Source organism: Macrobrachium rosenbergii, chromosome 44, assembly GCF_040412425.1.
Source record: "Macrobrachium rosenbergii isolate ZJJX-2024 chromosome 44, ASM4041242v1, whole genome shotgun sequence".
NCBI classification, from domain to species: Eukaryota; Metazoa; Arthropoda; class Malacostraca; order Decapoda; family Palaemonidae; genus Macrobrachium; species Macrobrachium rosenbergii.
This window is the reverse complement of record NC_089784.1, coordinates 3,650,504-3,668,052: the sequence shown is the minus strand read 5'-3', so window position 1 is coordinate 3,668,052 and position 17,549 is coordinate 3,650,504. Positions and strand designations below refer to the sequence as shown.

Sequence of the window (17,549 nt, the reverse complement as noted above, 5' to 3'; positions counted from 1 at the left end):
TTTTTCAATTATGTTTTTCTTAAAGGAATTTGTCGTTGGTGTACTTTTTCTATATCCATATTTTTTTTCTGTTATCGATTCTATCGATGTTGTCTCCAGATTTGTTTTTATTATGTATCGACGCATTTTCTTTTCGGTTATCTCTCAGTTGGTCCTCATAAATAAATGGATTTTTCTTATCTTATCAAAACTTGTACTTGGAAAGTCGTCTTATGCTTTTACCGTTTGATGACAAGTGTAAATCACGATTATCGTTTACCTCCTTTTTAAACTTGTAACTTTTTCTGATGCATAAAATAGTTCGACCTGCTCTATTATCCCTGAGGAGGGGGCTGGGGAGAGAGAGAGAGAGAGAGAGAGAGAGAGAGAGAGAGAGAGAGAGAGAGAGAGAGAGAGAGAGAGTACTCTAAGGAAATGAAAAGAGAACAAATTGCCCTACCAAACTAACCAGTTCCCTCTTGCCAGACCTCAATATCAAACTGGAATAGATTAGTCCTTAATCCTTATCATTTACAAAACCAAATGGATAAAATAAAATAAAAAAACTGAAACCAATCTCTTATCCAGATCAGAATCCAGACTTGAATTCCTACCGTCTCGCCTTTAAATCCCGAAGGATTTGACGTACGAGAAAAGTGAATCCGCTTCGCCGTGAGTTAAGCAGCGAACGCGTCAAAAAGGATAATTGAAATGAGGTCACGTAATTCACAACGTGCCATTTACATTTAACAAGCAAAACTGTGCAATAAAACCGCACAAGACGGGAAGCCTGTTTACATTTTGACCTCGTTTAAACAAAAAACTAGGGCGGAGGCATGAGCTCTATCGACAATCTTGAGAATCTCCTTCCAACTGCTTCATAAGACAGAGCTCCGCCACTTGTGCCAGGTAGTGGTTAGTTCCACTGAACCAGTGAGTCACTCAACCTGTTGCGTCAGTCAACAAGGTAATTAAGCAGAGAACTTTTAACCAATAATTTTTTTCATATTTTTGCCGCTTTTACAAAATTGCCATGATATGTTACTGTCAATCAGGATTACCACCCTAATCTATAATTGGTTATTTACAGAGAAGCAAAGATCACCATCAGAATCGTGAGAATTTCACTTCTAGTCTGTCAAGAAATAGACACACACGATCATGTACAGACGCACACGCACACACACATATGTGTGTGTATACACACACACACACACACACACACACACACATATATATATATATATATATATATATATATATATATATATAATATATATATATAGGTTCTAGGTAGTGTGATTTTCACTACGAATCATGTATGTTTATACATTAAAAATATTACAAGACATTCAGGATTCCAAACAACATGAACACACGAGAGCCAGAGAAAAATACAAACGAGAACCTTTTGTTGACACAACAAAAGTTTATTCCTGAGCTGTGTCTAAATTTTAATGTTTAGTCTGAGATCAGCAAATACATTCTATCGTATATTCGTTGAACATTATTGCAACAGGAATCTCATAATTGCTAATGAAGCTTTTATCCCTAAGATTGCTATAAACTGTACTGAAAACGAAGCACGTTTGTAAGTACAATGATAAATATTGTCTGTTTAACAACAAACACTTTAGCAAAATTTACAGAATGAAACATCGCATTCTTACATTTTGCTCTATACTGCAATAAAGTTTAAAAAGTCAAAGGAAACCTACAAATATATATATGGTATAATACTTAATTATTATAAATTATTGTTCATGGATATTTCCTAATCTACACGAAGCCTGGAAGTTACAATAATAGAAGCAACAGTCTCCGGAAAATGACAGTTCATGAGATAGAACTCGGGCGAGTCGTCGATCCACCTCGAACCTTTGATGCCGGACTTGAGATTCCTAGTTTTGTCTGTTGTTCGAAGTGCGTCGGTGTCTTCTGTTTTGATTTCGATTATTGCTGTTGGTAAAAAGAAAGTATTATTAGCTTGGCCCAGTCACCACCGTGACGCGAAGTTCAGACTAATCAAAATGTATGTCAGTTACGGAACAGTTTTTTGATGATTTTACGAATTTTGCCTTTTTTAAAAAAGATATTTTAGTATGATTTCAGTCAGAAAAGACTGAAACGTGAAATTATTATCTTAAGGATGTCAGCTAAGATTCTAGCTAAGTACTTCTCATGTGTAAAGCAAGAACTAAGAGCTAAAATATAAACACTGTAAGAACAATGATGCAAAAACTGTTTAAGAATCAGGTCACTACTAACTTTCTCCCTCTCCGTGAATTGTTCCTTCCTCCTGACTTCTTGTTTTGTTGTCCTTGTCCCTTTCTGGATCCTCCATTTCCTTTTCCCTGGTGAGATTTTCCTTCATCTTTCATCATTTGCTCATGTTTCCCTTTTCCAATCGTTTCAACCTTGCTTTCCTGCTCTTTCTCCTCCTCCACTACCACCTTGAGATTGTCCGCTCGCTTCCGCAGTCCCTTCTGAGTTTTGACCACCCTCCTGTCCTTTTTGCTGGACTTCTTCAGGTTTAGTTTCTTCCGCCTCTTTCTGTTCCCCGTTGCTTCCCTGGCTGCCTTCCTCTCCTTCAGATTGTCCAGTCTGACTTCCATCGCCACCAGGTTGTCCTGTAGAAGGAGGCTCCGAAGTTTGTTTATTCTCTCCCTGTTCCTGAAAACTTTCAGCCTCATTCTCATCACTCTGTTGTTTATCTCCCGACTCTCCCTCTTGGCTTCCTGAATTTTCTTCTTGAGGACTTTCTTCGCGCGGCTCCGCAGCACCCTCGAGGCTTTCCTTTTGAGATTCCTTTCCTTCTGCAGTTTCTTCCTCAGTTTCAGTCTCTTTCCCTTCGGATTCTTGGCTTTTGTCTTCGCCACTCCCTTTTTCCTGACTTGATTCCCCAGTTTCCTTACTTGATTCCTCAGTTGGCTCCGCAGCACCCTCGAGGCTTTCCTTTTGAGATTCCTTTCCTTCTGCAGTTTCTTCCTCAGTTTCAGTCTCTTTCCCTTCGGATTCTTGGCTTTTGTCTTCGCCACTCCCTTTTTCATTACTTGATTCCCCAGTTTCCTTACTTGATTCCCCAGTTTCCTTACTTGATTCTTCTTCCTTGGAAGATTTTTCACTTTGGCCTTGGCCAGTTTCTCCATCTCCTTCTGATTCTTCACTTTTGCTTTGCGTTTTTCTGATTCTTCACTTTTGCTTTCATCAGTCTCCTCGTTTCCTTCAGGTGTCTCAGTTTTGCTTTCGTCAGTTGTCTCAGCATCTTCGAGTTCTTCACTCTCGTTTTTAAATGCCTCCTCACTTTCTTGAGAAACTTCACTTTCACTTTTATCGCTGCTTTCTCCAGATTCCTCAACTTTGCTTTTCTCACTTTCCCCTGATTCAATACTTTTGGTTTCATTGCTACTTTCTTCAGAGTCTTCACTCTTGCTTTCAAAACTCTCCTCACTTTCTCCTGATTCGTCACTCTTGCTTTTAAAACTCTCCTCACTTTCTCCTGAGTCTTCACTCTTGCTTTCAAAACTCTCCTCACTTTCTCCTGATTCTTCGCCCTTGCTTTCAATACTCTCCTCACTTTCTTCCGATTCCTCATTTTTACTTTCCTCACTTTCCTCAGATTCCTCACTTTTGCTTTCAGCACTTTCTTCAGACTCCTCGCTTTTACTTTCCTCACTTTCCTCAGATTCCTCGCTTTTGCTTTCAGCACTTTCTTCAGACTCCTCGCTTTTACTTTCCTCACTTTCCTCAGATTCCTCGCTTTTGCTTTCAGCACTTTCTTCAGACTCCTCGCTTTTGCTTTCACTACTTTCTTTTCCCTCACTAGATTCATCTCTCATACTTTCATTACTTTCTACAGATTTACTTTCCTTTTGAGGTGTCCCACCCTCCTTGGCTTCTGCACTGTCCTCAGCGAACTTTTTCCACTCCTCGGACTCCTCACTTTCTTCCTCCTCACTACTACTACTACTGCTAGTACTACTACTGCTACTTCCACCTTCCTTCTCTGCTCCTTTGTCGCTTTCCTTTTCTTCCTTTTCCTCTGACTTCGCGGACTCCCCACCTTCATCTTCGTCAGTGTCGTAAACCATCTTCGCAGTGTCAAAAATAGCTCTAGCGACTCGTTTCTTGGCCGCAACATCTGCGTCTTGAAGGCCCTCGGGAATGTAATCTTCGTAGAACATGTAGTTGTCGACGGAGCGTTTCCATAAACCACCAGTACCCGATGGGTTGTAGCCTTCCCATTTGCTCTGGAATGGAGGGTCAAAGGTGGAGAAGTCAAGCGCCCTCAAAAGTATGCTGTCATTGACAGGTTTTATCAAAGGATTATTTTTTTCGCCGTTGACAGCTTTTATCAAAGGATTTTTTTTTCGCATTTAGATGCGTGTAAGTTTGCATGTATGAATATTATTCTACATTTCTATCTTTACGTAAGAACCAAAGGTCCACATCAGCAAAGCTTGGCAAGCCTCCATAGTATAGAATGGCATATGCAAAATAAGGAAAATGAATCAGGCAAGTACAAGCACAAAAAATTTAATATATAATAATAAATAAATGAATATATAACAAGTGCCTGAATGTTAACTCAACCCAAGACTATAGACTCCATAAAGAGAGGCAGTTGCACAGAGCAAGGTTTCGAAACACTGGTAAAGTGGTCATCACCCACGTCATTGCAAAATTCTAGACGTCTGATTTCTGACGAATAATGGCACGGTAACGCAGTCCTTACGTTGTTTAAAAAACAAAAGGGAATTAAATCCGTTTAATAATACTAATACGACTCATACAAGCGTTCACAAATAACAGAATAACGGGAAGCTACTGGCGTATTTGCAAGTCGTTGACCACCGTTCCATCTTCAGCGGTAGACGGAGGGGCCAATCCGATTCTCTTACATACCGAAGGCGAGGCAAAATAGGGACAGATGAGGAACGACAACCTAGGCTTGCACTTGAAGGTGCACTTATTACTGGGTAGTATGTACTATCGTTTAATAATACGAAGCTCTAACCGACAAAAGTTAAAACGTTAGCCATCGTGTGCGGTGTTATGAATCTATAATTAGTGAACTTTTGAAACGCTTAATGAATTAAATCACTCTAGCAGTCGTGCTAGTTGCTACGCTGGTGGGATTCGATTGATCACGTTTTCACTTGCACAAAGAATTAATCATGACTGGAGTCATATATGTATATGTATATATATATATATATATATATATATATATATATATATATATATATATATATATATATATATATGAGGGAATTCGTTAAAGAATTTTCCTATCATCTTGTTTCCTTTCTTTATGTTTGTGTTGTGAGTTTTGTCTATGTACCATTTGTCTGTGCGCAGATAAACAAACGCGCGTGCGCGCGTGCCAAAACGGACACACAAAGAGAGGAAGACATTGTATGCATAGAGTGATGATGAGATTGTTGTTAGGTATGATTCCAAGCGGGCAAATTATCCATCTCTTGCTAATGAATCCTTTTCTGAATCGTTTTAAATTTCAAAAATTACCAATGAGACCATACGAGTTATATTGAAGTAATCTCCAGGATACCGAGCAGTAATCTCATACGCTATGTGAACTTACAACTATTTACTGTCATTGAGGACGGGGGGGGGGAAGGGGGTGGTATGCCCGAGCGCTCCCCCACCCCGACCTCGGAACTCTTATCCCTTAGTGGACAATGAATTCGCATCAGACGCAAGAATAAATAAACGTTATATTCAGAGATTTTTAGTGACGTTAACATTTTCCAAATTATCCTCAGTCAAAGTGATGTTTCATTGATAACCTTCGTCTTATCTAACGTTGAAACTAAATCTCGATCACCAATTAAATACGCATCGTGAGTCACCATGAAGAACCTTATCAATATTAATGAGCATAAAGTGATCATCAGCTTTGATCTTTATATGAACTTTTATCGCGGTGCCATAAAGTCTCGCTGATGTCTGTAAAAGACCCCTGATTTTTATACTCGGTTGAAAAGGGAGATTGTAATTTTCAAAGGTTAACTACACTGAAAATGTAGATGAAGAATTCGGATAAGGGAACATAAACGAAATTACACATAATTTGCGCGTGATTCCCGATGAAATATTTGAATGGTAAACAAATTAAAATGGTTACGGGTACTTTTGGCATTTTAAAAACTGAGAATCGTAGTATTCCCAGATAAAATTTTTGTACTTTGCATTTTGCTCGATCATAGCCAACCCTGTGGTTATATAGATAAAGATTACCCACTATTTTCACTAGAACCTTTCAATATTTTGGGTTCCTAAATGAGTTTTCCTGATTTTTATAACGCATTTCTTTCTCATAAAAGTAAACAGCACTCTATTAAAGAAGGGGGATCCTTAGCAAGAACGGTATTATGTTCACAATTAAATGTAATGAGCTAATCCTTGGGTAATGCCACTAAGCATAGGCTTTCGGAGAACGTTGATTCAGATAAGCTTTCATTACAAGTTAAACTCAATTGCTGGAAAAGTCCATCAAATATTTGACAATAGAAGTTTTACTTTGGATTAGTGGCATGCAGAGTGAATGTATTTGAGAGTGCCTTTTATGCTTGATGTCTGGGTGACATTACGCCCAGACATCTGGCATAAAAAGCTTTACTGATACATCCACTTAGAATGCTGCTGGTCCAAAGTAAAATTGTATAGTCAAGGATTTGATAGCTGTTTCCTGCATGAGGGTTTAACTTTAATGAACGCTTATATGAATCAACATGCTCTGAAAGCCTGTTCATAGTGAAATCTAACCGAGGGATTAATACAGTACATGTAACTGTGAAAGTACTACCTATTTTATTAAACATCCCCTTTCCGGAAGATTCGGCTTCTGAGAACGCTTAAAGACAAACTGATCGTTTTTGGTTTCCTTAATTCATTTTGTCGCAACAAATCTTCGATTGATGATATGAGTTCTCATAGGATTTCTCACACTGCTACCAAAGATACCTTCGTTCATTTCTTATACCCATGATGTTATAACAAGAAACAAAAAATCGGAGGAAAAAGCTGATTTCATTCATCGCTTTTTGGAGACTGCAAGGAATGTGGCTACGAGAAACGTCCAATAACTGAGTACAGGAGCCTGCTTGAAAATGCCTAAAGGAGTCGTTTCACTTTTCTCGTGGGTGTATACTCTATTTATATTCTACATCACGTTGCTGTTCCTGTGTAGAAGTCATATATATATATATATATATATATATATATATATATATATATATATATATATATATATATATATATATATATATATATATATATATATATATATGTGTGTGTGTGTGTGTGTGTGTGTGTATGTAAATAAATAAATAAATAAATAAATGTTTATATATATATATGTTTATATATATATATATATATATATATATATATATATATATATATATATATATATATATATATATATTTATATGTATATATATATATGTATACATACATATATTGAAAACGTACCTCATAGTAAGGCATATACATATAAGGATCCTGATAGCTCTCCTTATTGTCTAAAGTGCCGTAGAGAGGGGGCGGGCCACCCGATTCCTGGGCTTGGTACCAAGTCGTTGGCAGCGCTAAGGTACATGACCCAATTACTGTGATGAAGAACCACCTAGAATTAAAGAACGTAAGTTATTTTTCATAAAAGATGCAGAGTGCTTTCAAACACAAATACACGCAAGGCTATATATACAGGTTATATGTGTATGACAGCTTGTCCCCATTCGGCATACGGCATTTTTAACCTATCAGTCATTTGATTATCACATAATTACATTTATACAAGTGTCCGTTGTGTCATAGATATAATTGTATGTTTAGGGGGGTATGCCGACTTCTTTATTGATATTCTGTGCTGAAGAGGCTTTATAAAACTTGTTTCTGCAAACTTTTTATTTAACCTATTTTTTTTTTCACTTAACCAATACACAATCATATTTATTCATAACATACAGTTAACTGATGTGAGTTTGCATGTGTTTATACAAACACACACACAAATATATATGTATATATATATACATATTGTACATTGGCATGTTAGACAGAGAGAAAGAAATTTAAAATTACTTCTGAGCTTCTCTTGACTTGTCATATAACTTAACCAATAAACAATTATATTTACTCATAACATATAATTAATAACTGATGTACTTTTGCATGTATTAAAAACCACACACACATATATATATATATTATATATATATATATATATATATATATATATATATATATATATATATATATATATATATATATATACTGTATATTAACATGTTATACAGAAAAATTAAATTTCAATGTTTCTTAAGGTTTTCTTAACTTGTTACATAAAACGCGTCTTGATGATTAATCTGAAGAAAATTTTCAAAAGTTTAAAACAGTTTTTTTTTACTTCGATATGAAATCGCAAGAATATATTTAGTTTTATTAAACTTTTTATTCTGTCCATTCGATATTTTTTCTATGATTTTGCATTCAAATCTGCGTAAACTTGCTTTTGGAACATGTGTACTCAACATATGTGGTCTATGTTTTAGTGAGGCTGGGGGGATATCAGATGCAATGTGATGGGAAATTAATTATCACAATCGGGATGGAGGATTAAGAAATTATCCGGATGGTTTAAATCGGCTCTTAATTAGACCTGGAACGAATTTCAAGTGATTCGACACGTGAGGCCATTAGTTACGAATAAAGTACTGGACACTACCTGATGATAAAATGGTTTTACACTGCACAGAATACGATTACTAAAATACAGAATACGATTACATAAATATATATATATATATATATATATATATACACACATGTATATACACATATATATATATACACACACACACACACACACACACACATATATATATATATATATATATATATATATATATATATATATATATATATATATTGTATATATATAATTGTAATATCACAGTAACCTCTTAACATCTCGATTCATTCACACTTTGTGTACGCCTGTCACTACAAAGCCTAAAATCCACATGCAAGAATGTAAAGTAATTCTGATTTCCGCGGCAGAATTCCAAGCCGCATCCGTAGTATCAGAATGTGACCTTGTTCCGATACTTCGGACGCGATTTCGAGTCCTGCTATGGAAATCAGAATCGCTTTATATTCTTCCATTTGGATTTTAGGCTTTGTAGTTTCAGGAGAATACAACAAGTATGAATAAATCGAGAAGCTAAGAGGGAACTGTGATTACTACAATTACACAAGTGTGTGGTTAAAAGTGACCAGTAGATTCTAAACAAACACACTTTATATATATATATATATATATATATATATATATATATATATATATATATATATATATATATATATATATATATATATATACATTATATGTATGTATGTATGTGTGTGTGCATTTGTGAGTATAACATATAATATACTGCCCAGTAAACAATATTTTATTCATCTTACAACGTACGCGCAAGAAATCCAAGCCTTTACCCAAATCTAAAAAAAAAGCAAATTTATCTTTCTGCCTCACATATGAAACATTAAGTTGACCGATTTAATCTACTTAATAGCATTCGTGAGGAAAGTACGCTGTAACCCATTAAAAACGAACCCTACAACCCATTAAAAAGAAAATCGCTTTCATGGCGTAATTCTAAGTCACAGAGAGATAGAATTCCCGTATGGGAATGTTAGAACTATTCCCATCACTTGGCTCAAATATTTATTACGGAAACCGGTTTAAATATCCAGGAGTTATTAACGTAGTATATTTTGATTTCAAAACTTTATTTTGTGTGTTATAAAGGATAGAGGTTTTTGTTCGTTCTTATTAGCATACACAATCAAGCTTTCACTTGCTAGACTGACTTCGTTATTACACGAGAGTTTATACACTTTCTTTATTAGGCTTGAATGTGGAGACAGCTGTGAGATGAATTAAAAGTTAAAAATAGAGCGTTAGTACAACTTGTTACAAACGTCAGCTGTTAGGCGCAGGTGGCAACAGGCTACGTTGAGGCTTGAAAAGCAACAAATTAAAAGAGCTGTGCAGAGCAACAAACGAGATGGAGATTAGTTACGTATCCAGACGAAAAAAAGATGAAACAACATTAATAAAAGAAAGCTTACACTGCGTTCTGAGAGGCAACAGAAATGGCAAAACGGGAATACATGAAAATAGAAGAATGAGTTGGAAAGTCATCAAGAAGGAAGATCACAAAATAGAGAAAGGAAGGAAAGGAAGTGGAAAATTCATATAGAAACATTTAACTTTTTAATTTATCTAATAATTAGATTTTCAGTTTTTCAATGGCAGTTTTTGCGATTTATCAGTAACTGCGCTCATTCGTTCGTTTGCATAAATGGTCTGATCAGATACAGATAGATTTCCTTTTTCTTTTTCGTTTATTTTTACCAGAACTTCTGATGTCCTGCGCTAGAATGACATTGTTTGGAGCTAAAAGGTCACAGGTCGAAATGAGAAAGGCCGGCAAGGGACTGTAGAACTAATTAAAAGTAACTGGTATCTAAGATGGTTATTAAAAATACTTTGATAACTAAAGAATGAACCGATATGCAGAAAGTACCTCTATGTCCTACACGTGTATGAAATTACTGGAACTGGGCATCTTGGAAGTGATTCGAAACATATCGTTCTCTTGAATGCGTTATAACTATAAACATCGAGGTTTCTCCTTTGAAGTGTTGCAAATGCTGCAAAATTGCCTTGTGAATTTGTTGTTATTTGAAAAAGTGAGACTTTGTTCTCTGATCGATATATTCTAGTCGAAAAGGCATCAGTGAATAAAACCAGTCTAAACAGCTGCTTATTCTGGTGTGAGACACTTGCACAAAAATTGCCGCGCTTTAGCGATATAAATCAAACAAAGAGACCAGCTGCATGAAATTTTTGCATCCACAGCACAGCAAAAGAGAAGAAATTAGGATATCACAGATCAACATGAATCCGAGAACACAACGGTTAAGATAGCATAAGTTAGGTAAGCAGTTGCCGGAATGCGGGAAATGCGTATCCCGATGACGTTTAAGAATAAGACAAAATTTGTAGTAAATATGATAAACACTCAAACGTAAGTGAAGGTGGATAAAGCCACACGTCTATAACAGACCCTAAGGTTACAGAGAATCGGAGAACAAAAGAACAACGAACCTGGAGGCCATGGTGCCTTCCATAGCGGCTGTTTCGTTTCTGTGCAGTGACACTCGGCGCGGCTTCCCTTCGAGGACGACCTATGGGGAAGCTGTAGCAGCCTCTCTGCGGACTATGGGTCGAGTGGGATGTCCGTTCAGAGTGTAAGCTACAGCGGCCCTCCTGTGCCACGATCTTAAGATCTGACGTCATAAGCTTGTAACTCGCAGGTACAAAAGGGCGTCACGAATCCTGCTTCTTCATTTTCGAGGTCCGTATGGCCGTCGGCAGACGCTGATATATCGGAAAATAAACATTTCTCGGAATTGTTTTGGCTTCTTTGATGGGGCATGGTCTCGTCAGCTGTCTTGAAACAAAATGGGGCGTGTTTTGGAACATCAATTACGATTTCGACGGGGAAGAGCAAATATGCGGAGTGTGCGGGTCGCTTCCGTGCTCCCAGATTCTTGCTAAATTATGAGAGTCCTCTTTCGAGAAGTCTTATAATAATAATAATAATAATAATAATAATAATAATAATAATAATAATAATAATAATATACAGTATTATTAAGATGATCACAGACGTTGTCGTAAGATTCTTGGAAAGGCAACTTTCTAAAAACAATTTCCCCGTTTTTGTTTTAATAATGTTGAGAGTAGGATACTAATTATTAAAGTCTCTCCTTTTCATTTTTAAGTTTGTACATAAATATTTTAACACTACTGTGGATTTTGATTCTCGATATTATAGCCTCGTTACAGGGTCGTCTTGCTTCAATAATAATAATAATAATAATAATAATAATAATAATAATAATAATAATAATAATAATAATAATAATAATAATGGCTTTAGTAATTAGTGCTCTCAACATTACAAAAGCAAAAACGGGGAAATTGTTTTCAGAAAGTTGCCTTTCCAAGAATCATATGACAACGTCTATAATCACCTTAATAATATTGTACAGAAGAAATTTTTTAAAGAAGTTGCGTTATAAGATGTTTTGACGCTACATTCTCGGATGCTGTAGTTTGCCAGGCTATAAAATCACCAAAGCATTCAAATCTTCATATTCATGCTGCACATTTTTCTTTATTTCTTCTGGCGTAGCAGACTGAAATGGTCTCACGGTCACAGTTATTTTAGTGGAAGGCGGTTCGTCTTCCAAAGTAATCAGTGGGACTCCAGATATCGAAAACTCTTCAGATATCCATTTACTGTGGTATATAACCTACTGACTGCCAACTTCTTGAACCTTCTCTTGCTGTCGTCACAGATACTTCAGGCGAGTTATGAGAGCCCTCAAAGTTGCTTCTGTAACCTCGTTCAAATTCTTTTAGTTGATCTGGTTTTTCTGATAAGTCTGATTATTTGAGAAACATACATATACACACGCACGCACACACACATATATAGATATATATACTGTATATATATATACACACACACATATATGTATATATATGTGTGTGTGTGTATACATAAACAATGCCTGCGTATCATATTATTATCACATTTTTCTTTTTAATTCCCGTCACCCAATCAGGACTGTACATTCAAGTCATTTAGGCCTCATCCAGTGAAACAAATTTTTTTTCTGGTAATCTACATATATTTTCCACGACGAGAATTGATAATTAATGACCTTATTCGCTGTCATTAAAAAGCTTAATTATGCTAATTTTATAACTGTTCAATTACCGGTAATTTATACTTCGCTCACTGACACATAGACACATTTAGAAAAAAATAATTCATCCCGTCACGTCATTATGGAAAATTCGATGGGCCATTAATGAAAAGTAAGTCAACTAACCCACAGTGACCTTACATATCCTAACTAGGAATCATATAAACCTGTACTACGACTCATCTTAATTGACCAGACCCACAGTTGCTTAACCTCACTGATCTGAAGAGCAGATCGGAGGGAACACCTCGTGATAATATCTTGTCTGACATACAGTTTTTGTTATCAAGTCATGCGTAAACAACTTTCTTCGTTTTTTCTTTTTTAGAATATAACTATTAAAGAAAATACAGTTGTGATTTAGCTGAGAGAGAGAGAGAGAGAGAGAGAGAGAGAGAGAGAGAGAGAGAGAGAGAGAGAGAGAGAGAGAGAGTAAATGCGTTGAGAGAGCCAGAAAAAATTGAGAGAAATATAGTTAACAAGAGATGACCTTGCAGAGATATGGAAATATACAGAACAACTTATAGGACCTATTAGTTATGATATATATATATATGTATATATATATATATATATATATATATATATATATATATATATATATATATATATATATATATATATATATATAGTAGCACACTGAGATAACGGACGGCAGTATATCGTACTTATGGATATATCGGTGCGAAATGAAAATATTGATTTGAGGATTTTCGCCTCTGGATCAAGTGCCGAACTGTTTTTTTTTTTTTTTTTTTTTTAAATTAGGCGCTCTCAGTGGGTACACCACTCACTTACCAGTGTCCGTTGCGTTATTGTTGCTGTTTCTTTATTAATTTACATGACTTTCAACTCTAAAAATTATGCAGTTTATATCAACAAACAGCTGTTTGCGCTGTTGTTAGTTACCACAACAAACACACGTTTGCTAAGAGCTGCACAACAGTTGTCTTGTTAAAAACGTGATTATTTTCAATGTAATTCCATAAATAACAGGTAAATAATGCGCCTTAGTTTATTCGGCGCAATCTACTTTTCTGTACAGCGTATAATGCCGTATGAAGCTTTCAGCCACGGCCCAGTGGTGGCCTGTGTTGCTGGTACCTATAGCAGTGCAAGAAGTACGATTATGGTAAATTTAACCATAAATAAAATAAAAAACTACTGAGGCTAGAGGGCTGCAATTTTGAATGTTTGATGATTGGAGGGTGGATGATCAATATATCAATTTGCAGCCCTCTAGCCTCAGTAGTTTTAAGATGTGAGGGCGGACAGAAAAAGTGCGGACGGACAAAGTGCGGACGGACAAACCAAGCCGTCACAATAGTTTTCTTTTACAGAAAACTAAAAATCAAATACATTTTTATTCATCCGTCACGGAACGGAGATAGACGGTGTTAAGAAAGTATGCCACTGACTTAAAGCAGCAGGTATGATAAGCTGTGGCTAAAGCAACGCCTGAAACTGAAAAAAATCACACATATACTTCATTTAATTAACCGCGTTTACAAATAAAGTAGTTGCAATTTTCAAACCCAGATTTGGTAATTTACGAAAGAAACGTCTCTCTGAATTAAGTTTCATTCTTCAACTAAAGACAGTGATGATTGTCAGTAGTTCCTCGTTGGATGAGTCGGCAGAGTTGTCGGCTAGCACTCTGCTAAGTCCGAGTTCGAGTCTTCGGCCACCCAATGAAGAATTAGAGGAATTTAAATCTTGTGATAGAAATTCATTTCTCGGTATAATGTGGTTCGAATAAGCTGTAGGTCCCGTTGCTAGGTAACCAGTTGGTTCTTAGCCACGTAAAATAAGTCTAATTCTTCGGGCCAGCCCTAGGAGAGCTGTTAATCAGCTTAGCGGTCTGGTTAAACTAAGGCAGACTTAACTTAAGGATGTAAGCAAAACTAGAATGCAAATGGCTCATGATCGCTCTGTTTATATTTTGTAATATGATAACATGGCAATAATACATGCAATATGATTAGATACGGTAAAACAATATGATTTAGGTACAGTAAAACAACCGTTCTGTTAAAACCATCATTAATCTCAGTACAACTATTATTCGACTTTTGCAAATCGATACGTTGGTGTAACAACCTAACCGGGGCAATAGTCTCTCTCTCTCGCTCTCTCTCTCTGCATTTCATCGACCGCTATAATTACGATGATGCTCCATCCACCACCAAAAAATTCCGGTTTTTAGAATTATTTCGGATGAAGGATTGTCAACCTGTGCCGATATGAACAACCGAATCGAGAAACAGCTGATTGCGACGTCATTGACCGTAACTATTAAGTAGACAAGTTGTTTAAAACTTGCCGATTCTCAATGGGGCTTTCATAAGTAAAAATAATATACATTTTTATTCATCCTTCCTAAATTAAAGCGGCAGGTTATAGCCGAGGATGAATATAACGAATAAAGGACAGGCTGTAAAACGTTTTGGAACAGGCGAAAGTGATGTCCGGAAATGGCGAAATCACGCTTATTGCTTTTACAATAAAATAATGCTCACGTTTTAATCCCAACTTCGTTAATTTACAAGAAAAGTATCTCCGAATTGTTTCTTCTAGCGACTAACGGCAACGAAGCTGTCGGTAGTAAATAATATCAAATACAAACAATATCAAAAGCAAATGGCGTACGATGGCAATGTTTATATTCTGTAACGCGGTAACAATATGATAACGATACATGCAAAATACTGTAATTGAATGCAGCAAACAAAACAACCTTTATTTAAATCATCATTATTATAAACATAATTGTACTGTTTAACCTTTGCTAATGATTACTTTTCTCCAGATAATATTCGGGTTTTAGAACTTTTCGGTTTTTGGAATTACGGATAAGAGATCGTAAACCTGTATAGATATTTTGCTGTGTTTGCTTTGATATTAATATTTTAAAATTAGTAAATGATTGTTATAAGCGTTTTAGGGGTGTATATACTTAAGAGTAACGATTTTAGGGGGATAATGTAAGACTGTTTGAAATGATATTAAATTGTTTCAGTATAGCAATTTAAGGTATATTTTTGTTTGAACTATTAAATTAGGCAGTGAACTGTTGAGATAGGCAGTATATATATATGTATATATATATATATATATGTATATATATATGTGTGTATATATATATATATATATATGTATGTATATATATATATATATATATATATATATATATATATGTATATATATATATATATATATATATATATATATATATATATATATATATATATATATATATATATATATAATAGAAGAGAGAGAGAGAGAGAGAGAGAGAGAGAGAGAGAGAGAGAGAGAGAGAGAGAGAGAGACCCTAATCATTTCCTATATTAATTAATAAAATAAATCCGTGATGGTTCCACCCACAACAAACGTCGCTGTCCCCTCCCCACCAACCCCAGGCATAACAAGTGGGTCTCATCCTTTTAATAACGAATTCCTAGAAACATACGAAATGACTCATATACTAGGCGATGGGTCAGGTGTTCGAGCAAGTGTGACAGGCATCAAACGTAGATCGTAGATGGCGGGGACATGTGTAGACTCTGTTACGATCCAAAGAGTTTGTCGGGTCTGATGTTTAAGTGTTTATGTCAACAAGCATTTAAGAACGAGTTACATGTAAATATTCATCATAAAGGATCTTTCAAAAAAGGGTATAGGCAAGCAAGGGTACGCAGATATTAATTTGATATCTTTTCCAAATAAGGATATGCACATATTTTTCAAAACATACATGCTTTATGCATACACAGTCACATACATATATATTTTACATATATTTTTCCACCATTTGACTTTTTCCCACGTAGATGGCGACGGGAGGGTTTAGCAGTTATTGAGGAATGGGTTGCTAGTTCTTTACTCATGTTCTTTACACCTGCAAACGCTGGTATCCATTTGCAGCTAGTTGAGTAGTGGCCCGTACAACAGGAGTGATCCACGGACCAAAATATGGGAATATATATATATATATATATATATATATATATATATATATATATATATATATATATATTCTGGACACTAACATTTCTTTATCATAACAAAAGGAAAGGATTTAATGTAACAGTTCATGAAGGAGAAACTTATCTTCGTTTGAGGCTCCAAGCAATGACTTTATGGTAATTTATTTTTTTTTTGTCTAGTTCTTCATACTCGACAATGGCATCTATAAACATCTATAGACATGATCACTACTACAGAGTCGAAGCGCCGCTACGCGCTACCGTCCCTCGCGCTCCCAAAGTCATGTGATTTCCGTAGCGTTGGAACGGCTTCGGTATTTTCCACAGGTGATTAGTTCAGTAGCTATTATGTTGTAAAGCAAGACACGTAGGCTGTCGCATCGTTCAAAGTTTCCTTTAGTTAGAGGAAGAGGTAAGAAAAACGACTGTGTTCTTTTTTGACAAGTGTCTTTTGACTGATTTTGATATGATAGAGGATTTTCTTTCATGTAACCGACTCTTTTTAGAAGAAGATTCTATTTCCTCTGTTGGTTTCCCGGACTCATTGTGACTCATAGCCGCTCGCACTAGAGTGTTGAAGGTTATTGTAAGTTTCAAACCGACTCTTTTTAGAAGAAGATTCTATTTCCTCTGTTGGTTTCCGGGACTCATTGTGACTCATAGCCGCTTGCAGTAGAGTGTTGAAGGATATTGTGAGTTTCA

General features: G+C 35.8%; 2 protein-coding genes across 2 annotated transcripts in view; one reads left to right on the top strand and one right to left on the bottom strand.

The window, feature by feature from the left end:
- The window catches only part of LOC136829271 (cubilin-like), a 174,353-nt gene that overhangs the window by 71,319 nt on the left and 85,485 nt on the right, over positions 1 to 17,549 (top strand).
- Positions 1,385 to 11,429, bottom strand: LOC136829264 (neurofilament heavy polypeptide-like). The gene is made up of 4 exons (XM_067087604.1): positions 11,186 to 11,429; positions 7,477 to 7,630; positions 2,248 to 4,229; positions 1,385 to 1,938 (listed from the first exon to the last, which is right to left on the bottom strand). The coding sequence occupies exons 1-4, from the start codon at positions 11,206 to 11,208 to the stop codon at positions 1,881 to 1,883; spliced, it is 2,217 nt and encodes a 738-aa protein (XP_066943705.1). The 5' UTR covers positions 11,209 to 11,429; the 3' UTR covers positions 1,385 to 1,880.